This window comes from Salmo salar, chromosome 01, assembly GCF_965601325.2.
Source record: "Salmo salar chromosome 01, fSalSal1, whole genome shotgun sequence".
In the NCBI taxonomy this organism is placed as follows: domain Eukaryota; kingdom Metazoa; phylum Chordata; class Actinopteri; order Salmoniformes; family Salmonidae; genus Salmo; species Salmo salar.
Window position 1 is genome coordinate 140,788,319 of NC_138291.1, and position 26,908 is coordinate 140,815,226.

Consider the following 26,908-nt stretch of genomic DNA (forward strand, 5'->3'; position numbering starts at 1 on the left):
GCGTTTCTGAAGAAAGTTGACATGAAACATTCTGGGGATCACAATGTTTATTGACAGGGCATATTTGAATAAAAGGCAACAAGCTGTATCAAAACAATGAGACATTCATCATATCTGAAGTCCTTACAATAGAAATCTACCACCAGGTGTGAAGGGGGTCCATGAAGTTGGTATATGATGACACATCTGCCCATGTTCAGATAACAATACTGTATTATTTATTTCCCTTTATGTGTAAATTATGTTGTAGATGTTGCCACCAGCAGACAAGATATAATTTCTCTTGACTATTAATCCTTTTTGTCACAATAAGCATTGCCCTATTTTTGCACCTTCATTTTGTCTCTTGCATTCTAAAATAAATTATTTAACAGTTCTTCAGTCATAAGAATAGTATCAATGTTCTCATAGTCAGGCTGAAGCATCATGTCTGATTGCCGGAGTCAGAACTACTCCTCAGGATCCAAAAGCTCCCTCGTCCACACTGACCATTTTGCTTCTCACAAACCATCTTGCAGCCATAGCACAGAGTTCGGCAAACTATTCTCCATGTTTGAACCAAATATTCCACAACAACATTGTAATTTGCATCTAAATTGAGTGTTGTTTGTCTTGTCTTGTCACATTTGGTTCCAACATGGCGCCCATTCAAATTTTATATATCAAACACAGTTTACTTTTGCTTCATATGTACACCACTTGGCTAGTCCTGAAGGCACCATAAAATGCCGGAAAACCAAAAAGCAGCAGCAAGTAGCATCTGGTTAAATTAATTCAAAACAAAAATACTCTTTCCATAAGACATTGTAAAACCATAACTTTATGTGCTTAATTCACCATTAAAAAAATATAAAACCTCTAACTTGGGCATTTTATTCTAAAAAGGCTTCCCAAATTTCTAACAACCGTATGTATTTGGCAGAGCATGTTGTTGGGGAAGCAAAATAGTTGTATTGAGAATAGAGTTACCAACCATCTAGTTTGATCATGCAGTCAAGGAATAGGCAGGATGTTCCAGATGTGCAATTAAAAAATCCCAACTCAACACCCAGTAACACGTATTATTTTATGTACAATGCCAATCTGTTAAATAAAAAAAGCAACCACATACTGCATGTTCACACACCTTTTAGCCAGTGCTGGTGAGGGGCCTAGCCAAAGCGCCCCCTAGCTGCCTCTGAGGACATGACTGGTCTAGCTCAAGGTCAAGGGAGTATGAAGATTAATCAGCGTCTGCTACATTTGGGTCCGTATTCGGTTTCTTTACTGGACATAACTCTCCTCCTCCCTCTCTAAAACCTGTGACTCGTGACTCTCTTTCTGTTGTTTCTCACGTGGTTCCTCCATCTCGCTCTCCTCTCACCTGTCAACCATACTTTATGTACTTTCCACAAGCCTACCAAGCCTGACTATGTCTCTCTCTTACACCTACTGTGTCTCTGTCAGTTCTAACACAAAGGGAACCGCTCTGTGCATCTGTCAATTCTCCTGGGTTTCACTTTTTGATAAATAAAGGCTTTAGGGAGGTTTTCTTTTTTTCAGAAGTCAAACGGAATCCTCTTCACCCTCAACTCTCTCTGTCCTGTCACTTAGAAGCAGCAATGTCATAAAATCACACTATACTGCAGCAGGCACAGTAATGTTGCTGGAATAGTGGAGGCAGCTCCTGTTTTCTTTGCGACTTGCGGTAACTCTCCGTGGTTCTAAATCAATAGTTGTTTAGTGGTCCGAAACTGTCGGAAAACATTAACTTGCTTGACCATGCTGTAGGTCATGTAACGGTTTGTTATGTGCAATGTGCTTTGTGGACTTCACCGGACAGAGGTTGCTCTCCGGTTTTGTGATGAAACAAAGGTGTGGTTGAATTTATTCTGCCAATGTGTCTTCTTATTGTCTCGGCCTTTAGGCCTATATACAGTGCCTTGCGAAAGTATTCGGCCCCCTTGAACTTTTCGACCTTTTGCCACATTTCAGGCTTCAAACATAAAGATATAAAACTGTAATTTTTTTGTGAAGAATCAACAACAAGTGAGACACAATTATGAAGTGGAACGAAATTTATTGGATATTTCAAACTTTTTTAACAAATAAAAAACTGCAAAATTGGCCGTGCAAAATTATTCAGCCCCTTTACTTTCAGTGCAGCAAACTCTCTCCAGAAGTTCAGTGAGGATCTCTGAATGATCCAATGTTGACCTAAATGACTAATGATGATAAATAGAATCCACCTGTGTGTAATCAAGTCTCCGTATAAATGCACCTGCTCTGTGATAGTCTCAGAGGTCCGTTTAAAGCGCAGAGAGCATCATGAAGAACAAGGAACACACCAGGCAGGTCCGAGATACTGTTGTGGAGAAGTTTAAAGCCGGATTTGGATACAAAAAGATTTCCCAAGCTTTAAACATCCCAAGGAGCACTGTGCAAGCGATAATATTGAAATGGAAGGAGTATCAGACCACTGCAAATCTACGAAGACCCGGCCGTCCCTCTAAACTTTCAGCTCATACAAGGAGAAGACTGATCAGAGATGCAGCCAAGAGGCCCATGATCACTCTGGATGAACTGCAGAGATCTACAGCTGAGGTGGGAGACTCTGTCCATAGGACAACAATCAGTTGTATACTGCACAAATCTGGCCTTTATGTAAGAGTGGCAAGAAGAAAGCCATTTCTTAAAGATATCCATAAAAAGTGTCGTTTAAAGTTTTCCACTAGCCACCTGGGAGACACACCAAACATGTGGAAGAAGGTGCTCTGGTCAGATGAAACCAAAATCGAACTTTTTGGCAACAATGCAAAACGTTATGTTTGGTGTAAAAGCAACACAGCTCATCACCCTGAACACACCATCCCCACTGTCAAACATGGGGGTGGCAGCATCATGGTTTGGCCCTGCTTTTCTTCAGCAGGGGCAGGGAAGATGGTTAAAATTTATGGGAAGATGGATGGAGCCAAATACAGGACCATTCTGGAAGAAAACCTGATGGAGTCTGCAAAAGACCTGAGACTGGGACGGAGATTTGTCTTCCAACAAGACAATGATCCAAAACATAAAGCAAAATCTACAATGGAATGGTTCACAAATAAACATATCCAGGTGTTAGAATGGCCAAGTCAAAGTCCAGACCTGAATCCAATCGAGAATCTGTGGAAAGAACTGAAAACTGCTGTTCACAAACGCTCTCCATCCAACCTCACTGAGCTCGAGCTGTTTTGCAAGGAGGAATGGGCAAAAATGTCAGTCTCTCGATGTGCAAAACTGATAGAGACATACCCCAAGCGACTTACAGCTGTAATCGCAGCAAAAGGTGGCGCTACAAAGTATTAACTTAAGGGGGCTGAATAATTTAGCACGCCCAATTTTTCAGTTTTTTATTTGTTAAAAAAGTTTGAAATATCCAATAAATTTCGTTCCACTTCATGATTGTGTCCCACTTGTTGTTGATTCTTCACAAAAAATTACAGTTTTATATCTTTATGTTTGAAGCCTGAAATGTGGCAAAAGGTCGAAAAGTTCAAGGGGGCCGAATACTTTCGCAAGGCACTGTATCACAGTCGCAAGGCACATGAACGAAGGTTATAGATCAAACAACGCAATTATCACAACGCATAGGTTGTAATATGGGGGGGGGGGGGGGGAATAATCTGTCTTGGCTTCTGCAGTGATTTTACCCATGCAGCGCTACTGCACACTAACCACAGCGCCAAGGCAAGGCAAGGAGTTCACTGACAAAGTAGGTTAGGATACACTATTCTAGATGCTGGGTGAATGATTGAATTACTCTGTGACTTGGAGCTGATGTGCTGTACTGTGAAGTAAGCTGACCATTACGATGCTTTTAGGGACAGTTCAAAATGTGCCCCCCCCCCCCCCCGAAAATGTACTCAAAAAGAATGATTACCACAATAAATAACAATAGCTGTAGCAACCTTGTGTTTATAAACATGGATATCGACTTGACCACTTCAGCATGTTTTGTGGCACAGTCGATGCCACGCAGGGCTACGGGCCAGAAGGCTGAGGGTTCACAAGCTCACTCTTCTTGCCTGACTCATTACACTGCGATCAGAGCCGGCTGCAGACAATGATCAGCTAGGGGGAAATCAGATTTTCAACATTTTGATGCCATATTTCTAATTATATCAAATATATGCAACAAATGTTAGACTAACACGTTTCTTTGCCAATTCACCAGACACAACCAATAAGCAACAAATAACTGCATACCGATTGCCGACTTTGAGCGTTTCATCATGGTTTGCGTTTTCAACACCAAAATCAAATAGAGTATGTAAATCTCGACAAACTGAAAATACATCCCTTCCTACTCAGTGTCGATCGCTTGGCTTGACAATCTCCGAATGTCATGAAACGTTTTGGTGTTTTGTAACAGATCGAATGTCCGTTGCAGTTTGGATGCTGGAATTAGTGGAGTGGATGAACATGCGCAGGTAGCCTACAGGAGACTTTTGAAGTAAACTAATCAGATTAAAACATTGTTGACTGGTTGTGGTTATGCCAAATGTAAAAGGTAATATATTTTTAAACTTAAATTACAAATATTTAGCCTATATTGAAGCGTTAGGTTCGAGGAATAGCCGATCATAATGCTGGCCTGCTGGGAGGATGATGATCGGCAACAGACAGCGCATCGGTATCAGAAGTAAAAATACAGTCAGACTGTCCTGTACTGTGCCTTTGTAGACCTTATAATCATTGCATTGTGGTGTTGTAGGCTAGTCTTGGTAGGATCATGTATTGTCCCCAAGGCCATACAAATGTAATTAACTGAATAATGGATTTATTTGATGCGAGACAGCGAATAAAAATATATTCATAATAAAAAATAAAATAAAAGTTGTACCCCTTTTAATAAATACAAAAAATACTTTGTACAAGACCTAGCGGCCTCACCAAGAGATTTTAGCCTCTTTGTATTCCCAATTTTGACACCAATGTAGCAAACAGCAGGCCAAGGAAGTGAAACCCGGTCACATCGTGCCAATAGGTTTAACCCAAATCGTATCATGGCTCATATAGCGAGGATTGTGACAGTATAATGGTTTTGGAATGCCAGTCACAGGGACCAGGGTTTGAGTCCCAGTCAGGGTACCCCCCTAATCCAAAATATTGGTTTCAGGTGTTGGAGAACACCATTGAAAGCATGTCCCAGCTAAATTTTACTCACAGTACATTTGTGTTAGGATAGAAGTGTTCCTGTCAGGTTTCTGTACTGCACATGTGATGGCAGAGTATGCAAAACAAACATACACCCGATTGATACCAATCTTCATGATATCATTCTGCCAGGTAGGCCTACTTTGCAGTCAACATTTAATTGGAAGGTTTTGGGGGGGAAACGTTGTATATGACGGTTTCAGCATGCACCGCGGATTTTATAGTCTTCCCATTAGAAGTGTGTAATTCAGGCTGACTACTAGCATCTATTGAGTTGCAACGTCCCATAAATTGAATGTCCAAATCAACTTAAAGTATCAACAAAGAGTTTTGCATCGACACAATTCGAAAGGAAGGCTACAGCTAAATTGTTTCCTTTTACTATTTGCGATTCTCAAATGATTATTTTGATTCCCATGATTCGATTCACCACAATTTAACCCCAACTACCACTGTACAATTTTTATTTCACCTTTATTTAATCAGGTAGGCCAGTTGAGAACAAGTTATGATTTACAACTGCGACCTGGCGAAGCACATTTTTATTTTATTTTTTACATTTATTTAACTAGGCAAGTCAGTTAAGAACAAATTCTTATTTTCAATGGCAGCCTAGGAACAGTGGGTCAACTGCCCGTTCTGGGGCAGAACGACAGATTTTTACCTTGTCAGCTTGGGGATTCGAACTTGCAACCTTTCATCGTTCATCGTTCAGTTAGTAAAAAACAATCCATTAAAATAATCGATTCATATTAACTAAATGAATCACTATTTTATTAAATGTTTTACTATTTTTAGAACTGTGAAGAGGGGTATCAGTTATAGTAGATAAAATGTGTTTGGCCTAAACAAGATGAATAGGAGAGCTTTTTGAGCCGCATGTATCATGTCTTGACTGTTCTTTCCTGCGCAATGATGCACCTTAGGCTCTCTACTGCCTATCAGCTATTCGTTTATGTTCTTGTGGATTTATATTGAAAATAGGTGCAGATTTGAATGATTTTCTATGTGGTATGATTGCTAGTTAACTTATTGCAGATCCACCTACCACTATTGTCACTATGTATAGAGGGCAGGAAGAGTTGACTGTATAGTAATCATGCAGAAAAGTGTAGTACATAAGGGAAGTACCAAAACACCTTGATAGGGGAGGTGCACGCAAGCAGATGAGGAAATGTGACTATATGGAATACATTATATAGTAAAACCTGCAAAATGGGGAATGTAAACCAGGGAAGAAATACACTACCATCCCCTGTTCCCAATAAAATAATCACACAACCCTCCCCAATGCAAAAAAATACGTTTGACAAGCCTCCCCTACTTTGGACCAACTCCCCACCCCAGTAAATTCCAAACTGTCCCTTAAGTGCTGCTGCAGCTCACATGGTGGCATTACAGTGAGATGGTTCTGAGTGACCTCATCATAAAGCGCTGTCCAACCACTACGGTCACGTTCTCCTGCTAAGACGTTGCACACATCAACTAATGGTTGCATGCCATGTCATTGACTATTTCATCGCCTGACAGATTGCTATAACATGTGATGTGATTAGCTGATACTTAAAATACCTATCCATGCGTTGTAAGATCTGGCAGGCGTCAACAACGCCTGGTCAGAGGAACGTGCCCTATATGTGCTGCAAAGCCTCCTGGGCCTGTTCGGTGTACACCTCATCCTTTCCCGCCCACGAGCTGAAGCTGTCTTCAAACTGTGCATTCCGCTGGGAGTTCCGCCTCTTGTCGCGAGAGAAGAAGCTAAACCTGAGAGAGGAGAGGAAGCGAGGATGGAAAAGTACAGAGAAAAGAGAGACAAAAAAGTGGACTTCACTACCCAGTGTCATTGTTGCCCTGTGTCCTCCAGACATATTCTTTAGTCTCTCATGACTTTAGAGTTCTGTGGTTATAACTGTTAAAATACAGAGAACTGAGATGCATTTCTACACAGGGAGTTCTGAGATGAGACAAAGTGCATCATGGTTAGAGTTATATGCACAAAGCAACAGGAGCAGAGGAAAAGCAATAGTTATAAAAAATCTGTTAGTGAATCAAAAACGGGACAGGAAGTGAATACACACCCTATTCTGACTGGCTGATACTAATGATCTACCATCTTTCCACTGGACAGTGATTTAGATAGCCCCACAGTCAGCCAATCAGAATACAAACATCTACAGCGGATGAGAGGGTCCATGCAGGTGCGATAACCAGGGCCCAGAGTTTTTACTGGTCAGATCACAAAGTCAGGAATAACTCCTGGCCCCACCAATACGACATACAGGGGGAAGAAGGTGTTAGCTAAGACAGTGAGTGACACAGAGGCCAACCAATGACGGGGGGTCGTACAAGGGATATGAGATGTCTGATTGGCTGTAAAGTGGGGTCATCTGAAATCAACCCAGCTGCCACCATCGGCATTATGGCTGTGAAGATCCTGTCACACAGAGGTACACACACAGAGGTACGCACACACACACACAGAGGTATAGACACACATACACCCACACACGCACATAAACACAGACACATTCACAGAAAGACAAGCGGAGATAGAGAGAGAGGGAGAGGGAAGAGAGGGACCACATCAAACACAGCCCATTTGATTTATTTCCTTCCGCTGTGAGAGACGTTACTGGTGTGTTGCCAGCTGGTGGATACTCTAAACCACACCCAGTTTGGTGTAGATCAGAATCCAGCGTATCGGTGGGTGTGTGGTACGTACAGGCGTTTGATTCCTGACTCGGGCTGTGCGTTGGGTCGGGGCCGTGCCCTCAGTTGTTCGGGAGAAGGGGAAGGAGTAGGGGGGCCGGTCTCATCCTCTGCCTCTTCACTGGAGAGAGAGGAAGAACAGTCATCCCTCCACCATCATCATTGTCAATATTGTTGACTCCAATATTGTTAACTTTTAACTTCTTAAGTTTAACCTGACAACTTGTGTTAATCTCATCTGATTGATTATGTTTTTTTTTTAAAACATGTTCTGTTTGTATGGTGAAAATAAATAGGGCTGCCTTTTGTAGTAGGCGATCTCCTCCTGCAGCATGAACACTTTGGCCTTGAGCTCGTTTCTCTCGTGCAGAACGTCTCTCAGCTCCTGCAGTGTGAACCGAGGCCTGTTGGGATCCTTCTGGTCCAGGCCTCCCCCCTCCTCATCACATAGCGCCTCCTAGTGAGGTACAGCCACATTACACCATGGGACGAAGGAAGAAAGGAAAGGAAGGAATAGAGGACAGGCAGGAAGGAGGGATACCTTGGTAAAGTGTTGGAACAGAGCAGGTGTGTCCTCATCACACATCGCCTCCTAATGGCACAGGAAGAGAACTGTAGGTCAGACACTGGGCCCTGTTCCAATACTTAAGAAATGCACCCTTCTCTCCTTCCTTCCTTCATTCCCTACAGCCAGAAGTGCACCTCAAATTGAGATACTTCAGACTAGCTCACTGCATGCAACCAACAGAGGTCAGTCATGCAGAAAACAGTCTTAAGCCACTCTGTAGCAAATGACGTGTGAAAAAAGAGGCACTAAGGACAGTCATGCTATAATCGTTACAGGCTGAGCTTGTGATCCGAGGTTCTGTTGGTGCAAACGACATACTCTGCTATTACGTGTGTTGCAGGGACTAGTCCATGTGCTGTTACAGGGGTGTCAGAGCAGTCTATGTTTAGAGGTGACAGCTGCAGTGGTACGGTCTGCCCCAGTGGGTGAAGGGACAGTTGGTTCTCACACACACACACACACACACACACACACACACACACACACACACACACACACACACACACACACACACACACACACACACACACACACACACACACACACACACACACACACACACACACACACACACACACACACACACACACACACAGTCTGACATAGTTGGCACAGGGATACTTAACTCACACATGCTCTGTGCCGTCAAAATCAACAGTTAGGGTGCTCACACTGGGGTAGTAGAACTGCAGGCAGGAGCACACACACACACTCCCACATACACACTGTGCACGTTTATAACACACTCCGACACACACGCCGACTGTACGCATACTCCTACACATACCGTATGCGTACACAAAACCTCACTCTTCCTCTTCCTCTCAAACACACACCCATGTGGTAAAGTTCGAGAAAAGGGTTCACTGACTCAAGGTTGGCTGAATCAAAAACACAGCCCTTGAAATGCAATCAAACTTCACAATCCCACACGCGTACAGGTGAATGAGGCAGCATCTCAACTCTGTGCTCTAGCGATAGCAGCGTCAATAGAACACTGTTTAAGGGGACAGTGTGTGGTGCAAAGGTTAGAGGTCACGGCAAACACACCATTCTGGGGAACGGCTAGCTAGCTAGCACAATGGTGTTACCCATAGCAACACTGCCTCTTCCTCTACATCCTCATCATCGTCATCCAGGGACGGGAGGCGCTGGGCCGGATCGTACCCCCCCAACATCAGCTCAGGGTGGTAGTGTCTGTCTGGTTCTGGCCAGCCCACACCCTGAGCCCCCACCTCTGAGGAGCAGGGGCTACCAGGCTGTGAGAGGGAGATATTTTTTGTATTGTACCTTTATCGAGGGTTAGTCATTGTAAAAGAAAAGTGATAACATAAATGGTGCTGCAGAGTACTGTGGGTGATATGTGTTCCACTTTCTGTATGAAGTCTGTGAAAAATCTGTTTTTCATTTGGCTACCAGTAAACCAGTTTGGTGTGCATGTGACTACAAAGGTCATTGCCAGGTCACTTTTAGCTGTCCTGAATTGTCTGGCTGCCTTTCTGTCTCTGTCTACATGTCTCTGGCTTGCATGCTGGTTGGCTGGCTAGCTGGCTGTGGAGGGGTAGAGAGGGGGGCTATTTCCGTCCTGCCCCCCCCCCCCCCACACACACTTCCCTCCACCTCCCACCCCTCATATGATAGCCAGGTCATGTTTTCCCAGGAGGCAGAGACTCCGGCTCTACAGGCTGTCAGTCAGACTGCTATAAACTGATTCAGGCTGCAAAGATTCTCTCATAGATGTGGAAAGAAAAGATAATACTCTGCCATCGGCCGCCAGGGTTATAATGTAGCACATAGAACTGCTGGGGGCAAGTCTAACTGTAATAACTGTGTAGTTACCTGTGCAGGTTAGCCTTAACTGTGTAGCTGCCAGTGTGCCTGGCTGGTTCTGCTGACCTGAGCAAGTGTTGTTATTACCTGTGCGGGGGAGGGGGGCTGGGGAGGAGGCTCCTCTAGACCCTGAGGCGTGTCTCCTTGCAGGCGCTCCCTTAAACGTGTCACTTCCTGCCGAAGTGCTCCCATTTCCTGTACCCGAGCCTGAGCTCCCGCCTCCAGTTCCACCTTAAGATACAAATATAATAATATACTGAACAAAAATATAAACGCAATATATAAAGCGTTGGTTCCATGTTAACTGTGGATAGGGGGCAGTATTTTCACGGACGGATAAAAAAAACTTACACGATTTAACCTCTCTAGGGTAGGGGGCAGTATTTGCACGGCCGGATAAAAAAACTTACCCGATTTAATCTGGTTATTACTACTGCCCAGAAACTAGAATATGCATATAATTGTTTGATTTGGATAGAAAACACCCTAAAGTTTCTAAAACTGTTTGAATGGTGTCTGTGAGTATAACAGAACTCATATGGCAGGCAAAAACCTGAGAAGATTCTGTACAGGAAGTGCCCTCTCTGACCATTTCTTGGCCTTCTACACCCTCTTTATTGAAAACTGAGGATCTCTGCTGTAATGTGACACTTTGTGAGGCTCCCATAGACTCTCAGAAGGCGGCAGAACGTTGAATGATGACTTTGCAGCCCATGGCTGAAAAACAGTAGCGCATTTGGTAAGTGGTCGATCTGAGAACAATGAGACGGGTGCGCGCGTGCACGTGAAGAGTCCATTTTAGATTTTCAGTCTTTGAACGAAAACAGGGTTTCCCGTTCGGAATATTATCGCTTTTTTACGAGAAAAATCGCATAAAAATTGATTTTAAACAGCAGTTGACATGCTTCGAAGTACGGTAATGGAATATTTAGATTTTTTTTGTCACGATACGCGCCGGGCGCGTCACCCTTCGTTACCCTTCGAATAGTGTCTTGAACGCACGAACAAAACAGAGGATATTTGAACATAACTATGGATTATTTTGAACCAAACCAACATTTGTTATTGAAGTAGAAGTCCTGGGAGTGCATTCTGACGAAGAACAGCAAAGGTAATCCAATTTTTCTTATAGTAAATCTGAGTTTGGTGAGTGCCAAACTTGGTGGGTGTCAAAATAGCTAGCCCGTGATGGCGAGCTATCTACTCAGAATATTGCAAAATGTGCTTTTGCCGAAAAGCTATTTTAAAATCGGACATAGCGATTGCATAAAGGAGTTCTGTATCTATAATTCTTAAAATAACTGTTATGTTTTTTGTGAACGTTTATCGTGAGTAATTTAGTAAATTCACCGGAAGTTTGCGGTGGGTATGCTAGTTCTGAACGTCACATGCTAATGTAAAAAAGCTGGTTTTTGATATAAATATGAACTTGATTGAACAAAACATGCATGTATTGTATAACATACTGTCCTAGGAGTGTCATCTGATGAAGATCATCAAAGGTTACTGCTGTATTTAGCTGTGGTTTGGGTTTATGTGACATTATATGCTAGCTTGAAAAATGGGTGTCTGATTATTTCTGGCTGGGTACTCTGCTGACATAATCTAATGTTTTGCTTTCATTGTAAAGCCTTTTTGAAATCGGACAGTGTGGTTAGATTAACGAGAGTCTTGTCTTTAAAATGGTGTAAAATAGTCATATGTTTGAGAAATTGAAGTAATAGCATTTCTAAGGTATTTGAATATCGCGCCACGGGATTCCACTGGCTGTTGAGTAGGTGGGACGATTTCGTCCCACATACCCTAGAGAGGTTAATCTGGTTACTACTCTCGCCCAGAAACTAGAATATGCATATAATTAGTAGATTTGGATAGAAAACACTCTAAAGTTTCTAAAACTGTTTGAATGGTGTCTGTGAGTATAACAGAACTCATATGGCAGGCAAAAACCTGAGAAGATTCCAGGCAGGAAATGGCGTGTCTGAATATTTGGAGTCCTTCTGTTGCATCTCTATCGAAATTACAGCATCTTTGCTGTTACGTGACACTTTCTAAGGCTTCCATTGGCTCTCTAAAGCCTTTAGAAAGCGTAATGACGCGTCTCCTGTCTCTGGGCAAAGTACAGCAGCAGAGTTTGTAAGTGGACTGCCTGGGGACAGTGCGCATTCACGAGACCTCACCATTTTCTTTCTTTCACTCTTTGAATGAATACAATGTTGCCCGGTTGGAATATTATCGCTATTTTACGAGAAAAATAGCATAAAAATAGATTTTAAACAGCGTTTGACTTGCTTCTAAATACGGTAATGGAATATTTTGATAATTTTTGTCACGAAATGCGCTCGCGCGTTACACTTTGGAGTGACCTGAACGCACGAACAAAACAGAGGTATTTCGATATAACTATGGATTATTTGGAACCAAAACAACATTTGTTGTTGAAGTAGAAGTCCTGGGAGTGCATTCTGACGAAGAACAGCAAAGGTAATCCAATTTTTCTAATAGTAATTCTGAGTTTAGGCTGCCCCGACGTTGGCGGGTCTGAATAGCTAGCCTTGATGGCCGAGCTATGTACTCAGAATATTGCAAAATGTGCTTTCGCCGAAAAGCTATTTTAAAATCGGACATAGCGATTGCATAAAGGAGTTCTGTATCTATAATTCTTAAAATAATTGTTATGTATTTTGTCAACGTTTATCATGAGTAATTTAGTAAATTCACCGGAAGTTTTCGGTGGGTATGCTAGTTCTGAACATCACATGCTAATGTAAAAAACTGGTTTTTGATATAAATATGAACTTGATTGAACAAAACATGCATGTATTGTATAACATAATGTCCTAGGAGTGTCATCTGATGAAGATCATCAAAGGTTAGTGCTGCATTTAGCTGTGGTTTGGGTTTTTGTAACATATATGCTTGCTTGGAAAATGGCTGTGTGACTATTTTTGGCTGGGTACTCTCCTGACATAATCTAATGTTTTGCTTTCGCTGTAAAGCCTTTTTGAAATCGGACAATGTGGTTAGATTAACGAGAGTCTTATCTTTCAAATGGTGTAAAATAGTTGATTGTTTAAGAAAATTTAATTGTGGTATTTTAGTTGGTTTTGTATTTCGTGCCATGCGATGCCATTGGCTGTTGGCTAGGGGTTCCGCTGGCGGAACGTCTAGATGCAAGAGGTTAAATGAGCTGAAATAAAAGATACCAGACATTTTCCATACGCACAAAAAGCTTATTTCTCTCAAATTTTGTGCACAAATATGTTTATATCCCTGTTACTGAGCATTTCTCCTTTGCCAAGATAATCCATCCACCTGACTGGTGTGACATATCAAGAAGCTGATTACACAGGTGCATCTTGTGCTGGGGACAATAAAAGGCCACTCTAAAATGCACAGAGCGTGCAATTGGCATGCTGACTGCAGGAATGTCCACCAGAGCTGTTGCAAGAGAACTGAATGTTCATTTCTCTACCATAAGTCGCCTCCAACGTCATTTTAGAGAATTTGGCAGTACGTCCAACCGGTCTCACAACCGCAGACAACGTGTAACCACGCCAGCCCTCCACTTCCGCCTTCTTCACCTACGGGATCGTCTGCGGGATCGTCTTCCCTACGGGATCCCTACGGGATCGTCTTCCCTGTAGCTCAGTTGGTAGAGCATGGTGTTTGCAACACCAGGGTTGTGGGTTCGATTCCCACGGGGGGCCAGCACAGAAAAAAAATGTATGAAATTGTATGAAATGTATGCATTCACTACTGTAAGTCGCTCTGGATAAGAGCGTCTGCTAAATGACTAAAATGTAAAATGTAAAATGTCTGAGACCAGCCACCTGGACAGCTGATGAAATTGAGGAGTATTCTGTCTGTAATAAAGCCCTTTGGTGTGATAAAACTCATTTTAATTGGCTGGGCCTGGCTCCCCAGTGGTTGGGGATGGCTCCTATGCTCTCCCAGGCCCACCCATGGCTCCGCCCCTTCCCAGTTATGTGAAATCCATAGATTACGGCCTAACCTGCTGACTAGACCGGACAATTGCTCGCCATTGCTCGCATGTGGATTTTCTTCATCCACATCAGGACACAAAGATTGAAATATCAAAACAAACTCTGAACCAACTATTTTAATTTGGGGACAGGTCGAAAACACATGAAACATTCAAGGCAATTTAGCTAGATAGCTTGCTGTTGCTAGCTTATTTGTCCTGGGATATAAACATTGGGTTGTTATTTTACCTGAAATGCACAAGGTCCTCTACTCTGACAATTAATCCACAGATAAAAGGGTAAAAGTTAGTTTCTAGTAATCTCTCCACCTTCAGTCTTCTTCTTCTTCGGACTTTATATGGCGGTTGGCAACCAACTTTAAGGTGCATTACCACTACCAACTGGACTGGAGTGTGGCCCTCAGTTCATCTTTCAATCACCCACGTGGGTATATGCTCCTAAACACCAATGAGGAGATGGGAGAGGCGGGACTTGCAGCTCGTCAAGCGTCAAAAATATAGTTATATTTTAGCGGTTGGCTACGCAGACGCTCATTGACGCGGGCGAGCACGTTATTTCAGTTGACTGATTTCCTTATATGAACTTGTTGAAATTGTTGCATGTTGCGTTTATATTCTTGTTCAGTATACATTGTTGAAGTACTTCTGAACTATTTTGTTTTTCAAATACTGTGGGTAATAAAATATGTATTACACATCCTAAGGCGCCGAACCTTCTGCTCGATGAGGGCTTTCCCCTGAGCTTCCACCACGGAGATCTTGTGGCGCAGGTCATGGTTGATCTTCATCAGACGAGACTGCTGCTGCTGGAGCTAGAGATATTGAGGGATGGAGGGGAAGGGAGATGCAGGGAGGGAGATGGATGGATGGGTGGAAGTAAAGAGGGGGTAGAAACAAGAAGAGATGGTGGTAGAGTCAGTCGGAGAGAGAGTTAGGAGACAGGCGGAATAGATAGGAACATGGGACCCAGAGAGGGAAGAAGTACAGGGGGATGTGACAGAGGGAAACAGAGAAAAAGAGAGGGTCAGGTCATTGATCCATCAAATCAATACACTTTCATAAATAAACAGATTCCCCCATAGCCTACAAGCAGTCCCTGACCCCTAACCCAGTCTCCCCTTGACACTGATCTAAGGTCAGTTTTGTGTTCTACCACCTAATGGTTAAGGTTGGGATTGGGGAAGGGTTAGCTGATCTTAGATCTGTGCAAAGGGACATGTTCTACCCCAAGCAAGCACCCATCCTGCTGTCCTTACTGCCTCAACGTCCTCGTTCTTGAGCGTGAGCTCGCGGTCTTTGGCTCGGATCTCGTCTCTCTGCTTGTCCACCACCTCCTTCAGCTTCTTCATCACCTGACGCTCCCGCTCCGACATACCTGGCAACGCAACAGAGAAAACATGGCAGAGCAGAGAGGGTTAACTCAGTATGGATGAACAATATAAATACCTGGCACCCAAGACACAGGAGAAAGGATCCAACTTAGAACAACATGAATACTCTGTGTGAGTATGTGTATTATTTGTACACCTAGTATTATTTGTACTGCACTAGAGAATAAATCAAGTGATTATGAGCACAGCAACCGAGTTCCTGTCTGTAAGCCCGACTAGCTAGGTTTAAAATAGCAAACAGGCACACATACGTACTTGATATCTCTGACACAGAAACGGCGTACCTGTGGCTGACGCACATCCCTGAATATCAGCAATGGAGGAAGCCAGACTTTAAAACCTCAGTCAGGACTGAGCAGGTGGAGAGGGGACTTAGTGGGGACTTATGTGTGCGTGATGTGTGATTATGTAGTGTGTGTCTGTGTGTGTGTGTGTGTGTCTAGCATAGGGATGGGGACGAGTAATCGACTCAAGTACTCGAACAAACGTCAAAACTCGATCTTTAACCAAATATCTACTTTTTCAAATACTGTAAAAGTATTTGGTGGAATGTGCTTTGTGGATGCCCGAACGGGCAAGTGAAATGTATCCTCCCAAAAATGTGTCTTGAAGACAACGTTAATTTGCTTTGACTCTAGTGTTCCATTTGTACTAGCGCATTTGTAGGGGAAAACGAAAAAGAAACTAAGCCAAGCATCCCACAGTTCTTTTCCCTTGTCACGACTTCCGCCGAAGTCGGTCCCTCTCCTTGTTCGGGCGGCGTTCGGCGGTCGACGTCACCGGCCTTCTAGCCATCGCCGATCCACTTTTCATTTTCCATTTGTTTTGTCTTTGACTTACACACCTGGTTTCAATCCCCCAATTACCTGTTCATTATTTAACCCTCTGTTCCCCCATGTTTGTTTGTGAGTGATTGTTTCTATGTAGGAAGGTCCGTTATTGTGGGCTCTGTTTTTGTATTGCATTTATTTAAATGTTGAGTAAAATCTGGTTATTTACTCATATCTGCTGTCCTGCGCCTGACTCCTATACACCAGCTACACACAGACTTCCTAACATCCCTAAATTCCCTATCCCCTCCGTGTCTTACTCACTCAATTGTGTCCAACTGCTCTCTCTACACACGCGTGCTGAGAGTGCACACAAAATCCCGTGAGGCCTACACAAATAAATGCCAATAAAACTCTACAGGGCCTTCAGAAAGTATTCACACTCCTTGACTTTTTCCACATTTTGTGGTGTTACAGCCTGAATTTAAAATGAATTAAATCAAGATGTTTGGTCACTGGTCACTGAACCCATTGGTAGATGGGGGAAAAACATCCTTTTGAGCATGGTGAAGTTATTAATTACAATTTGGATGGTGTATCAATACACCAAGTCACTACAAAGATGCAGGTGTCCTTCCTAACTCAGTTGCCAGAGAGGAAGGAAACCACTCAGGGATTTCACCATTTGGCCACTGTTGACTTTAAAACAGTTACAGAGTTTAATGGCTGTGATAGGAGAACAGGATGGATCAACAACATCGTAGTTACTCCACAATATTAACCTAATTGACAGAGTGAAAAGAAGGAATCCTGTACAGAATAAAATATTCCAAAAACATGCTTCCTGTTTGCAACAAGGCACTAAAATAATACTGCAAAAAATGTGGCATAGCAAATAACTTTTTGTCCTGAATACAAAGTGTTATGTCTGGGGCAAATCCAATACAACACATTACTGAGTACCACTCTCCATATTTTCAAGCATAGTGGTGGCTGCATCATGTTAAGGACTGGGGAGTTTTTCAGGATAATAAAAGAAACGTAATGGAGCTAAACACAGGCAAAATCCTAGAGGAAAACCTGGTTCAGTCTGCTTTCCACCAGACACCGGGAGATGAATTAACCTTTCAGCAAGACAACAACCTAAAACACAATGCCAAATCTACACAGGAGTTGCCTACCAAGAAGACAGTGAATGTTCTTAAGTGGCCAGGTTACAGTCTTGACTTAAATCTGCTTGAAAAGACCGAAAAATGGTTGTCTAGCAATGATCAACAACCAATTTGACAGAGCTTGAAGAATTTTGAAAAGAATTAAGGGAAAATATTGCACAATCCAGGTGTGGAAAGCACTTCGAGGCTTACCCAGAAAGACTCACAGCTATAATCGCTGACAAAAGTGATTCTAACATGCATTGACTCAGGGAGATGAATACTTATCTAATCAAGATACAGTATATTAGTGTTTTATTTTTCATTATTTTTTTTCCTTCCACTTTGACAATACAGAGTTGTAACACAACAAAATTTGAAAAAAGCCAAGGGGTGTGAACACCTTCAGAAGGTACTGTAACTGATGGGATACACAAGCTACATTCCTTGCCAAATGACAACAGTTTTATTACAAATTCAAAATTGAGTTTTTGATTGAAGTAGAGAAATATGTGTTCCAACAACGAGCTTCAGTTTTGGAATAATTGCGTCCTGTCTATTTTCCGCTTAGGCTACTTTGCAAACTGCTAGTGCCATTTAGAATTGGTTAGCCTAGGCCCTAGGCTATAACCCCCCTAAACATAGACAGGTTCCACTCTGAAAATATGATCAAGAAAAATAACGTATTTTTATCAAAATCATTAAGCCTACTCACCAAATAGATGTCATGGCCTAAATTCATCACCATGCAGTGTTCAATGTGGACAGGCAGAATAAACTAAATCTAACGTCTATATCGAGAGAAAAAAAAGTACGATTTGGTTTTGTAACCCTGAATTTTTTTTATCAACGCACCAAATTGAGCCCCCTTTCAAATGATCACTCTTTGAGAATAACTGTTCCAGACCCGAAATGCTCATCACTATGGCTGACCCTGTAAAACACGTTTCACTGCACCTATCCGGTGTATGTGTCAATAAAACATCAGAATCATCAGCAATTTGCACTGGCAACTTTTTTTTCATTCAGAAAAATATTTTGTTATATTTAATTCTGTTATATTACATCATGTTTTTTTTACTATAAAATAGGTGTGTCTTGACTGTGATAAGGGCTTGGGAAATAAGTGGCTTGTCTGCTAAATTAACAAAACAAGGCTTTGACAGTGCACAGTCATAGGCTTCTACAAGCAAGTGCCACTGCTGAGTTTACTACTTTTTTAAAGACTGTTTATTTTTTTAACCTTTATTTAACTAGGCAAGTCAGTTAAGAACAAATTCTTATTTTCAATGACGGCCTAGGAACAGTGGGTTAACTGCCTTGTTCAGGGGCAGAACGACAGATTTGTACCTTGTCAGCTCGGGGATTCGATCTTGCAACCTTTCGGTTACTAGTCCAACGCTATCACCACTGGGCTACGCTGCCACTGTGTTCCACAATATAGGCTAATAAAACCAGTTGATATTACGGGTTCAATAAATTCATCTTAAATGGTACTTTTTTTTATTGACTGAGTGCCTTCAGAAAGTATTCATACCCATTGACTTATTCCACATTTTGTTTTGTTACAGCAACTCAAATTGTATTTTTCTCTCTCAACCATCTACACGCAATGTGCCATAATGACAAAGTGAAAACATGTTTTTAGAAATCTTGGCCAATATTATCAAAAATGAAATACCAAAATATCTAATTTACATAAGTATTCACACCCAAGTCAATACTTTGTAGATGCACCTTTGTGAGAAATTACAGCTGTGATGTTTTCTGGGTAAGTCTCTAAGAGCTTTCCACACCTGAATTGTGTAACATTTACCCATTATTCTTCTCAAATGTCTTCAAGCTCTGTTAAACTGGTTCTTGATCATTGCTAGACATCTATTTTCAGATCTTGCCATAGATTTTCAAGTATATTTAAGTGAAAACTGTAATCCGGCCATTCAGGAACATTCACTGTCTTCTTGGTAAGCAACTTCAGTGTAGATTTGGCCTTGTGTTTTAGGTTATTGTTCTGTTGAAAGGTGAATTTTTGCCTGTGCATTTTTGCCTCCATTCCGTTTATTTTTTTATCCTGAAAAACTCCCCAATCCTTAACGATTACAAGCATACCCATAACATGATGCAGCCACCACTGTGCTTGAAAATATGGAGAGTGGTACTCAGTAATGTGTTGTGTTTGCCCCAAACATAACACTTTGTATGCAGGACAACATTTTTGCAGTATTACTTTAGTGCCTTGTTGCAAACAGGCTGCATGTTTTGGGATATATTTATTCTGTACAGGCTTCCTTCTTTTCACTCTGTCAATTAGCTAAGTATTGTGGAGTAACTACAATATTGTTGATCCATCCTCAGTTTTCTCCTATCACAGCTATTAAACTATGTAACTTTTTTAAAGTCACCATTGGCCTCATGGTGAAATCCCCGAGCGGTTTCCTTCCTCTCCGGCAAATTATTTAGGAAGGACGCCTGTAACTTTGTAGTGACTGAGTGTATTGATACACCATCCAAAGTGTAATTAATATACCATGCTCAAAGGGATGTCTGTTTTTTGGGGGGACCCATCTACCAATAGGCCCTTCATTGCGAGGCATTGGAAAACCTCACTGGTCTTTGTGGTTGAATCTGTGTTTGATATTCACTGCTCGACTGAGAGACCTTACAGATAATTATATGTGTGGGGTACAGAGATGAGGTAGTCGTTTAAAAATCATGTTAAACACTATTATTGCACACAGAGTGAGCCCATACAACTTCATACGTAACATGTGAGGCACATTTCTACTCCTGAATTTATTTAGGCTTTCCATAACAAAGGGTTTGAATACTTATTGACTCAAGACATTTCAGCTTTTCATTTGTAATAAACATTTTATTCATTAGTTAAAAAAAATGGAAAAACATCATTCCACTTTGACATTATGGGGTATTGTATGTAGGCCAGTTACGTAAAAAAATCTCAATTTAATCCATTTTAAATTCAGGCTGTAACAACAAAATGTTCAAAATGTCAAGGGGTGTGAATACTTTCTGAAGGCACTGTAAGTATATGGGGCAATTTAGCATTTAGGATTGGTTATCGGTAATGGCTATGATAAATGAGACATTGTTTCGCACGTGGTGTGGTATATAGATAAATGCGCAAATATTTGTTTTCTAGTGCAGGCCTTTTGTTCTAAACATGACATTTTTTTTCTATTGGAGTACTCGATTACTCAATGAAAAATCATGTGAGTCCTAAACAGTCAGAAAATGTCAAATGTCTTTCCCTAGTCTAGCAGGTGTACGAAACACTGAGGGTGGTCTGTCTCTGTGCTCATTCTCATGTGTGTCTGTGTGTCAGGGGGACTGTAGCCCCTCTGTGACATCACGACAGAGCCACTCATGCAGTGATGAGCCTGGCTCAGCCTCAAACACAGAGAAGGCCTCCTGTGTGTGTGTGTGTGTGTGTGTGTGTGTGTGTGTGTGTGTGTGTGTGTGTGTGTGTGTGTGTGTGTGTGTGTGTGTGTGTGTGTGTGTGTGTGTGTGTGTGTGTGTGTGTGTGTGTGTGTGTGTGTGTTGAGAGAGTGCGAGCAAGCGACAGAGAGAGAGAGAGAGAGAGAGAAAGAGAGAGAGAGAAGAGAGAGCGAGAAAGAGAGAGCGAGAGAGAGAGAGAGAGTGTATACAGTCTATATGTATGTGTAACCAACATTCTTTCAGAGGCAATTAAGTAATATTGTCATTGTGTGTGTGTGTATGGGTTTAGACGGTAGGGTGTAGAGTAAAGGGTTTAGGATTCAGGGTTTAGTACCTTCGTGCCTCTGCAGGTCCTCTTCACTCATGGGGTCTTTGATGGACATGTTAGTAAGGAGTGTTTTGTTCTCTTCCTGAAGCTGAGCGATCTGAGACAACAGGTCCTGGGCCTCCCCTCTCCATACATCCTCTACCAGCTCCAGCTCCTACGCACACGCACGAGGTACACACAAACACACAGAGTTAACAAACACACACTCCATACATCTTGTCTGCACGCACACACTCCAAACACAGACTCCTCTCCTCTCCATTCATGTTTGCTCACAGCCCCGCCACAAACACATCCTTAAAATGTGGGGTTTCCACCAGCTTGCTTGACCTGTGTGGCGTTTCCGCCATATTGCTTTAACCAATTCAGCCCTCTCTGGTCAATGGTTTGAAAGCACACAAGGAAAAGAAGCCATTTGGGCTAATATTAGGATGTGGCCACAGACATACCACTGAGCCATGATTTGTTTGAGTAATCACACTCTTAGAAAAGAGGGTTCCAAAAGGGTTCTTCGGCTGTCCCCATAGGAGAACCCTTTTTGGTTCCAGGTAGAACCATTTGGGTTCCATGTAGAACCCTTTCCACTGAACCAAAAAGGGTTCTTCAAAGGGTTATCCTATATAGGGACAGCCGAAGAACCCCTTTAGGTTCTAGATAGCACCTTTTTTTCCTACAACATGTGCATTGGTAGGCTATACAAAAGGCATCCGTTTTGTTTTCAACCTGAACTTTTACAGTGGCTTTCTCCTGTCTGTCAATGAATGTCTTCATCCTCGTGACATTTAAAGATAGTTGGTCTCATAGATTATACTCTGGCTTTACTGTCCGCTTTACTGTTGTTTGCATAGCCTACACACTAAAAACAAATGGTTCTATGTAGTTCCAAATAAGGGTTAATTGGCTTATAACCATAGCAGAACCCTTTTTGCTGCTATATGGAACCTTTGAAGGTTCTATTAAGAACTATGCTCATAAGGTTCTAAATGGAATCTGTATGGTGCTATAAAGAACCCTTTCCTAAGGTCCTATAAAGAACCATTAAAAAACCTCTATTATAGCACCAATATAGGGTTCCGCTATGTTTACAACCCTTTTTGGGGCTATATAGAACCCTTATAAATGGTTCTTTATAGAACCTTTATGGAGAATGGTTCTATAAAGAATCTTTTTAAATCTCGAAGGATCCTTGTAGAACCATCCAGGGTTTTTCATTCTTGTTTAATAGCCATGTTAAATAGTAAAAATGCCTTTGATGTTATTATTGTGTTAATTAACAAGTTGAATCAGGTGTGCTAGCTCTGGAATGGCTGGCGGTCCCTGTGGATAGAATTGAGAACTACTGACTTATTTTTCAACCGTTCTTAATTGACACAATGCCATACGTGAGTCTTTCACAAGATACTGTCACTGGCCATGGTCACATATACACCATATATACAGAGGTTTGTGGACACCCATTCAAATTAGTGGATTCGGCTATTTCAATCACACGCGTTGCTGACACGTGTATAAAATCGAACACGCAGCAGTGCAATCTCCATAGACAAACATTGGCAATAGAATGGCCTTACTGAAGAGCTCAGTGACTTTCAACGTGACACAGTCATAGGGTGCCACCTTTCCAACAAGTCAGTTCATCAAATTTCTGCCCTGCTAGAGCTGCCCTGGTCAACTGTAAGTGCTGTTATTGTGAAGTGGAAACGTCTAGGCACAACAACAGCTCAGCCGCAAAGTCGCAGGCCACGCAAGCTCACAGACGGGGACCCCCGAGTGCTGAAGCGCTTAGTTAGTTTCACACATCCCCATGTGCTACAATCGCGTAACACAACAGATTAGATAAACTGGAATGACACTCTCGCGCACAAAAAGAGCTGTGAACAACGCACGACCCAAAATATTCTAATGAGCCACAGCCACTACATTATAATTATCAATAAAAGAGGAAATAACCCTTTTTTTGAACCGCAAAGAACCATTGAAGGGCTCAAAGGATTATTTGGGTCAGTATGGTTCCACATAGAACTATCACCCTTCCCAAAGAATGCTTAAGGAACCCTCATTTTTTTGGGGTGTACTTTCTCTGGCCTACTTAACTTTCTACTGAACATTTCCAAAGCATTTATTTGAAGTTTAAGTTTAAAACCTCTCTTGGGTAGGGGGCAGTATTTTCACGGCCGGACGAAAAACTTACCCAAATTAAACGGCCTACTACTCGGGCCCAGGAGCTAGAATATGCATGTTATTAGTAGATTTGGATAGAAAACACTCTGAAGTTTCTAAAACTGTTTGAATGATGTCTGTGAGTATAACAGAACTCATATGGCAGGCAAAAACCTGAGAATAAATCCAACCAGGATGTGGAGGATCTGAGGCTGTAGTTTTTTCAAGTGATTGCCTATCTAACACACAGTGACTTAGGGTTCATTTTGCACTTCCTAGGGCTTCCACTAGATGTCAACAGTCTTTAGAAAGTTGTTTGAGGCATCTATGGTGAACAGAGAGCCAACAAAGGAAGTTGGAAGTTGTTGACTCAGGAAAGCACATGAGTTCATTGGCGCGTGTTCACGTGAGGGGTAGCTGTGTTCCAAAACGTTTTTCAAGACATTGGAATCGTCTGGTTGGAATATTATTGAAGTTCTAAGTTAAAAAGGCCCTAAAGATTGATGCTATACAACGTTTGACATGTTTGAATGAACGTAAATATAACTTTTTTGACTTTTCGTCGTGACATTTTGGCCTCGCTTCCTACACTTGGAGTAGCTTACTGAACGCGAAAACAACAAGGAGTTATTTGGACATAAATTATGGACTTTATTGAACAAAACAACATTTATTGTGGACCTGGAATTCCTGGAAGTGCCTTCTGAAGATCATCAAAGGTAAGTGAATATTTATAATGCTATTTATGATTTTAGATGACTCCAAAATGGCGTGTATCTGTATTGCTTGATGTCTTTTTCTGAGCGCAGTACTCAGATTATTGCAAAGTGTGCTTTCCCCGTGGAGCTTTTTTGAAATCTGTCACAGCGGTTGCATAAAGGAGATGGTTATCTAAAATTCTTTGAATAACAGTTTAATATTATCAACGTTTATGATGAGTATTTTTGTAAATTGTAGTGCTGATTCACCGGCAGTATTGGAGGCAAAATATTTTCTGAACATCACGCGCCAATGTAAAACGCTGTTTTTGGATATAAATATCAACTTGATCGAACAAAAAATGCATGTATTGTGTGATGTCCTAGGAGTGTCATCTGATGCCCTTGGAGTGTAATCTGATGAAGATCGTCAAAGGTTAGTGCATAATTTTAGCTGGTTTTCTGGTTTTTGTGACGCCTGTCCTTGCTAGGAAAATGGCTGAGTGGTTTTTCTTGTGTTGGAACTGTCCTAACATAATATAACTTTATGCTTTCGCCGTAAAGTCTTTTTGAAATCGGACAATGTGGTTACATTAAGGAGACGTGTATCTTTAAAATGGTGTAAAATAGTTGTTTGTTTGAGAACATTGAATTATGACATTTTGTGGTTTTGAATTTGGCGCTCTGATTTTTCACTGGCTGTTGAATAGTGTGAACCGTGGGTGGGACGCTAGCCAAGAGAGGTTAAACATATCATCCTAAGCATTTCCAGGGGCCATAACTCTACCTACATGTACATATTACCTCAACTAACCGGTGCCCTCGCACATTGACTCTGTACTGGTACCCCCCTGTATATAGTCTCGCTATTGTTATTTTACTGCTGCTCTTTAAGTATTTGTTACTTTTATTTCTTATTCTTATCTGTATTTTTTTTAACTGCATAGTTGGTTAGGGGCTCGTAAGTACGCATTTCACTGTACGGTCTACACCTGTTGCATTCGGCGCATGTGACAAATACAATTTGATTTGACGTAATAAAGATGGCTCTCTTGCCTAAGTAACATTTATGTCGTGACACACTTTATTTGAGTCAGGAGACACATCTCAGTCAACCAATGACAGGCCAGTTTAACTCCCACCATGTCACTGTCATGAGACCAGCAATGACATTTTTATTTTTAGTGCACCTACACTGACTGTCGCAGAGGGACATGATTAGGGTAGAGAGATATGCCTTCATGTAAACACGTTATAGACCTACTATGCACAGTAATGCACTAGTCAAGTGAACACTTGTGTTGTGACCCTATATATTTTGTAAGAGCATATTTCTATCCCCAAAACATCCTAAGTGATTTCCTGCGACATGGCACGGGTATAGACAGCAGCGATACAAAAGAGGTAGGCCTAATTGTAACAATATAGCCTATCCTCAGTCAATGAAGTGTCATTCATGTCAGAGTCCAATTTTATTTGGGCATATCAGTTAGATTTTCTAAATGCCTAGTACACTTTCCAAAGTTATTGTTAAAATAATCTCATTGCATTCTTTTCATGATGGCATGGCAAATAGTTGTCTTCTCTTAAACTTTTCGATGTTTGTTACCATTATTGTCATATCTTCACCATACATTATTTGGCCTACTGTTATCAATTATGTTAAGTTACAACTTGGCATATTATTAATCTTATCATGTATAAACTAATTATGACCTTCTTATGTTTCTTCTCTTTCTCCAGCCGGTCCATCCGGTCCAGGCGTAGTTTGTCCAGCTCCAGCCTCAACTCCTCTGTCTCCGGGCTGATGCTGTTCCTGCTGACCATCACCTCCAGGATCTCCAGCACCCGCACCACTTTTGGCATGAGCCTGGACAGAGCTTCGCATCCATACTGATCAATGATCCGCTCAAACTCCTGGCCCACCACCGCGGCTATGTCATACACGTCCATAACCGTTAAATCGGCCACATTCTTCTCCAACGCTGACCCAAACTCTTCCATGGCTGACTGGGTGGGTGGGTTTGTATTCTGACTGTCCCCCGCTCTGGCAGTTTTCCGCAGTCTCTCCCTGCTTTACAGGGCTATTATATTTCCTTCGACACAACAAACTTCCTCCCCTCGGAAAAAGTATTTACTTTTGGTTGTTCTGCAGGTTCTGTGTGTATCGTATCCACTTCAATAAGTACAGATGCGTATCGATTGGGGGTTTCTACTCGCGTCGGACATCTTGTCAGCGAGTTTTGATCAATTTGATAAAATCACCCGCTTTCCTATTGCGGTCCTGCCTGGGCTGTCGTTCTCTCCCGATTATGTGGTCAGATTGCAGTTTGTAATGCGCATGTCAGGAATATCAATCGGTTGAGGTCGCCGCTAGGGTGAATTTGAAAAATAAATAAAAACATGACTCTCAGTCTGAGTGGTGTGAAAAGAAGATATTCAGTTGTGATATGAATTGTTCTGACAGATTTAGTGCACGTCTATGGTAATTGAAGAGCCCACAGTTAAACAGTCTATGATCCGAATTAATGAGGGGAAAAGGACTAGACATCACATAGGCATCCTAATTAAAACCACAATATTAGAAATCAGATCAGTGTAATGCCTGGATTGTGTTTATTATACAAAGGATAACATTGACTGTGTGAAGCCTACACTGAACT

The 26,908-nt window shown here is 41.9% G+C and overlaps 1 protein-coding gene and 1 long non-coding RNA gene across 4 annotated transcripts; one reads left to right on the plus strand and one right to left on the minus strand.

Annotated features, from left to right (window-relative positions):
- Nucleotides 1-29: 29 nt before the first annotated feature.
- Nucleotides 30-26,249, minus strand: rilpl1 (Rab interacting lysosomal protein-like 1). Of its 3 annotated transcripts, XM_014127440.3 has the most exons (10): nt 25,962-26,249; nt 21,394-21,541; nt 15,548-15,666; nt 15,005-15,103; nt 10,373-10,516; nt 9,547-9,714; nt 8,429-8,479; nt 8,190-8,344; nt 7,901-8,008; nt 30-6,942 (listed from the first exon to the last, which is right to left on the minus strand). In XM_014127440.3, exons 1-10 carry the CDS (start codon nt 26,247-26,249, stop codon nt 6,810-6,812), a joined length of 1,413 nt encoding a protein of 470 aa, XP_013982915.1. In that variant the 3' UTR covers nt 30-6,809. The 3 variants fall into 3 exon arrangements, with proteins under 3 accessions (XP_013982915.1, XP_082834963.1, XP_013982946.1); XM_082978837.1 differs by lacking the exon at nt 8,429-8,479; XM_014127471.3 differs by lacking the exons at nt 8,429-8,479; nt 9,547-9,714.
- LOC123725109 (uncharacterized) lies at nt 25,303-26,683 on the plus strand. Its single transcript, XR_006757493.2, has 2 exons — nt 25,303-25,649; nt 25,989-26,683. It is a non-coding gene; the product is annotated as an uncharacterized LOC123725109 (long non-coding RNA).
- Nucleotides 26,684-26,908: the final 225 nt, after the last annotated feature.

Bases quoted from the DNA above. Each gene is read 5' to 3' on its own strand.
- rilpl1 (XM_014127440.3), bottom strand. From the start codon at position 26,249: ATGGAAGAGTTTGGGTCAGCGTTGGAGAAGAATGTGGCCGATTTAACG. The intron at 8,480-9,546 runs GTAACACCATTG...CTGTGCCATTAG, and splicing joins AAGAGGCAGTGTTGCTATGG to GAGGCGATGTGTGATGAGGA. The intron at 8,345-8,428 runs GTATCCCTCCTT...GTACCTCACTAG, and splicing joins TGTTCCAACACTTTACCAAG to GAGGCGCTATGTGATGAGGA.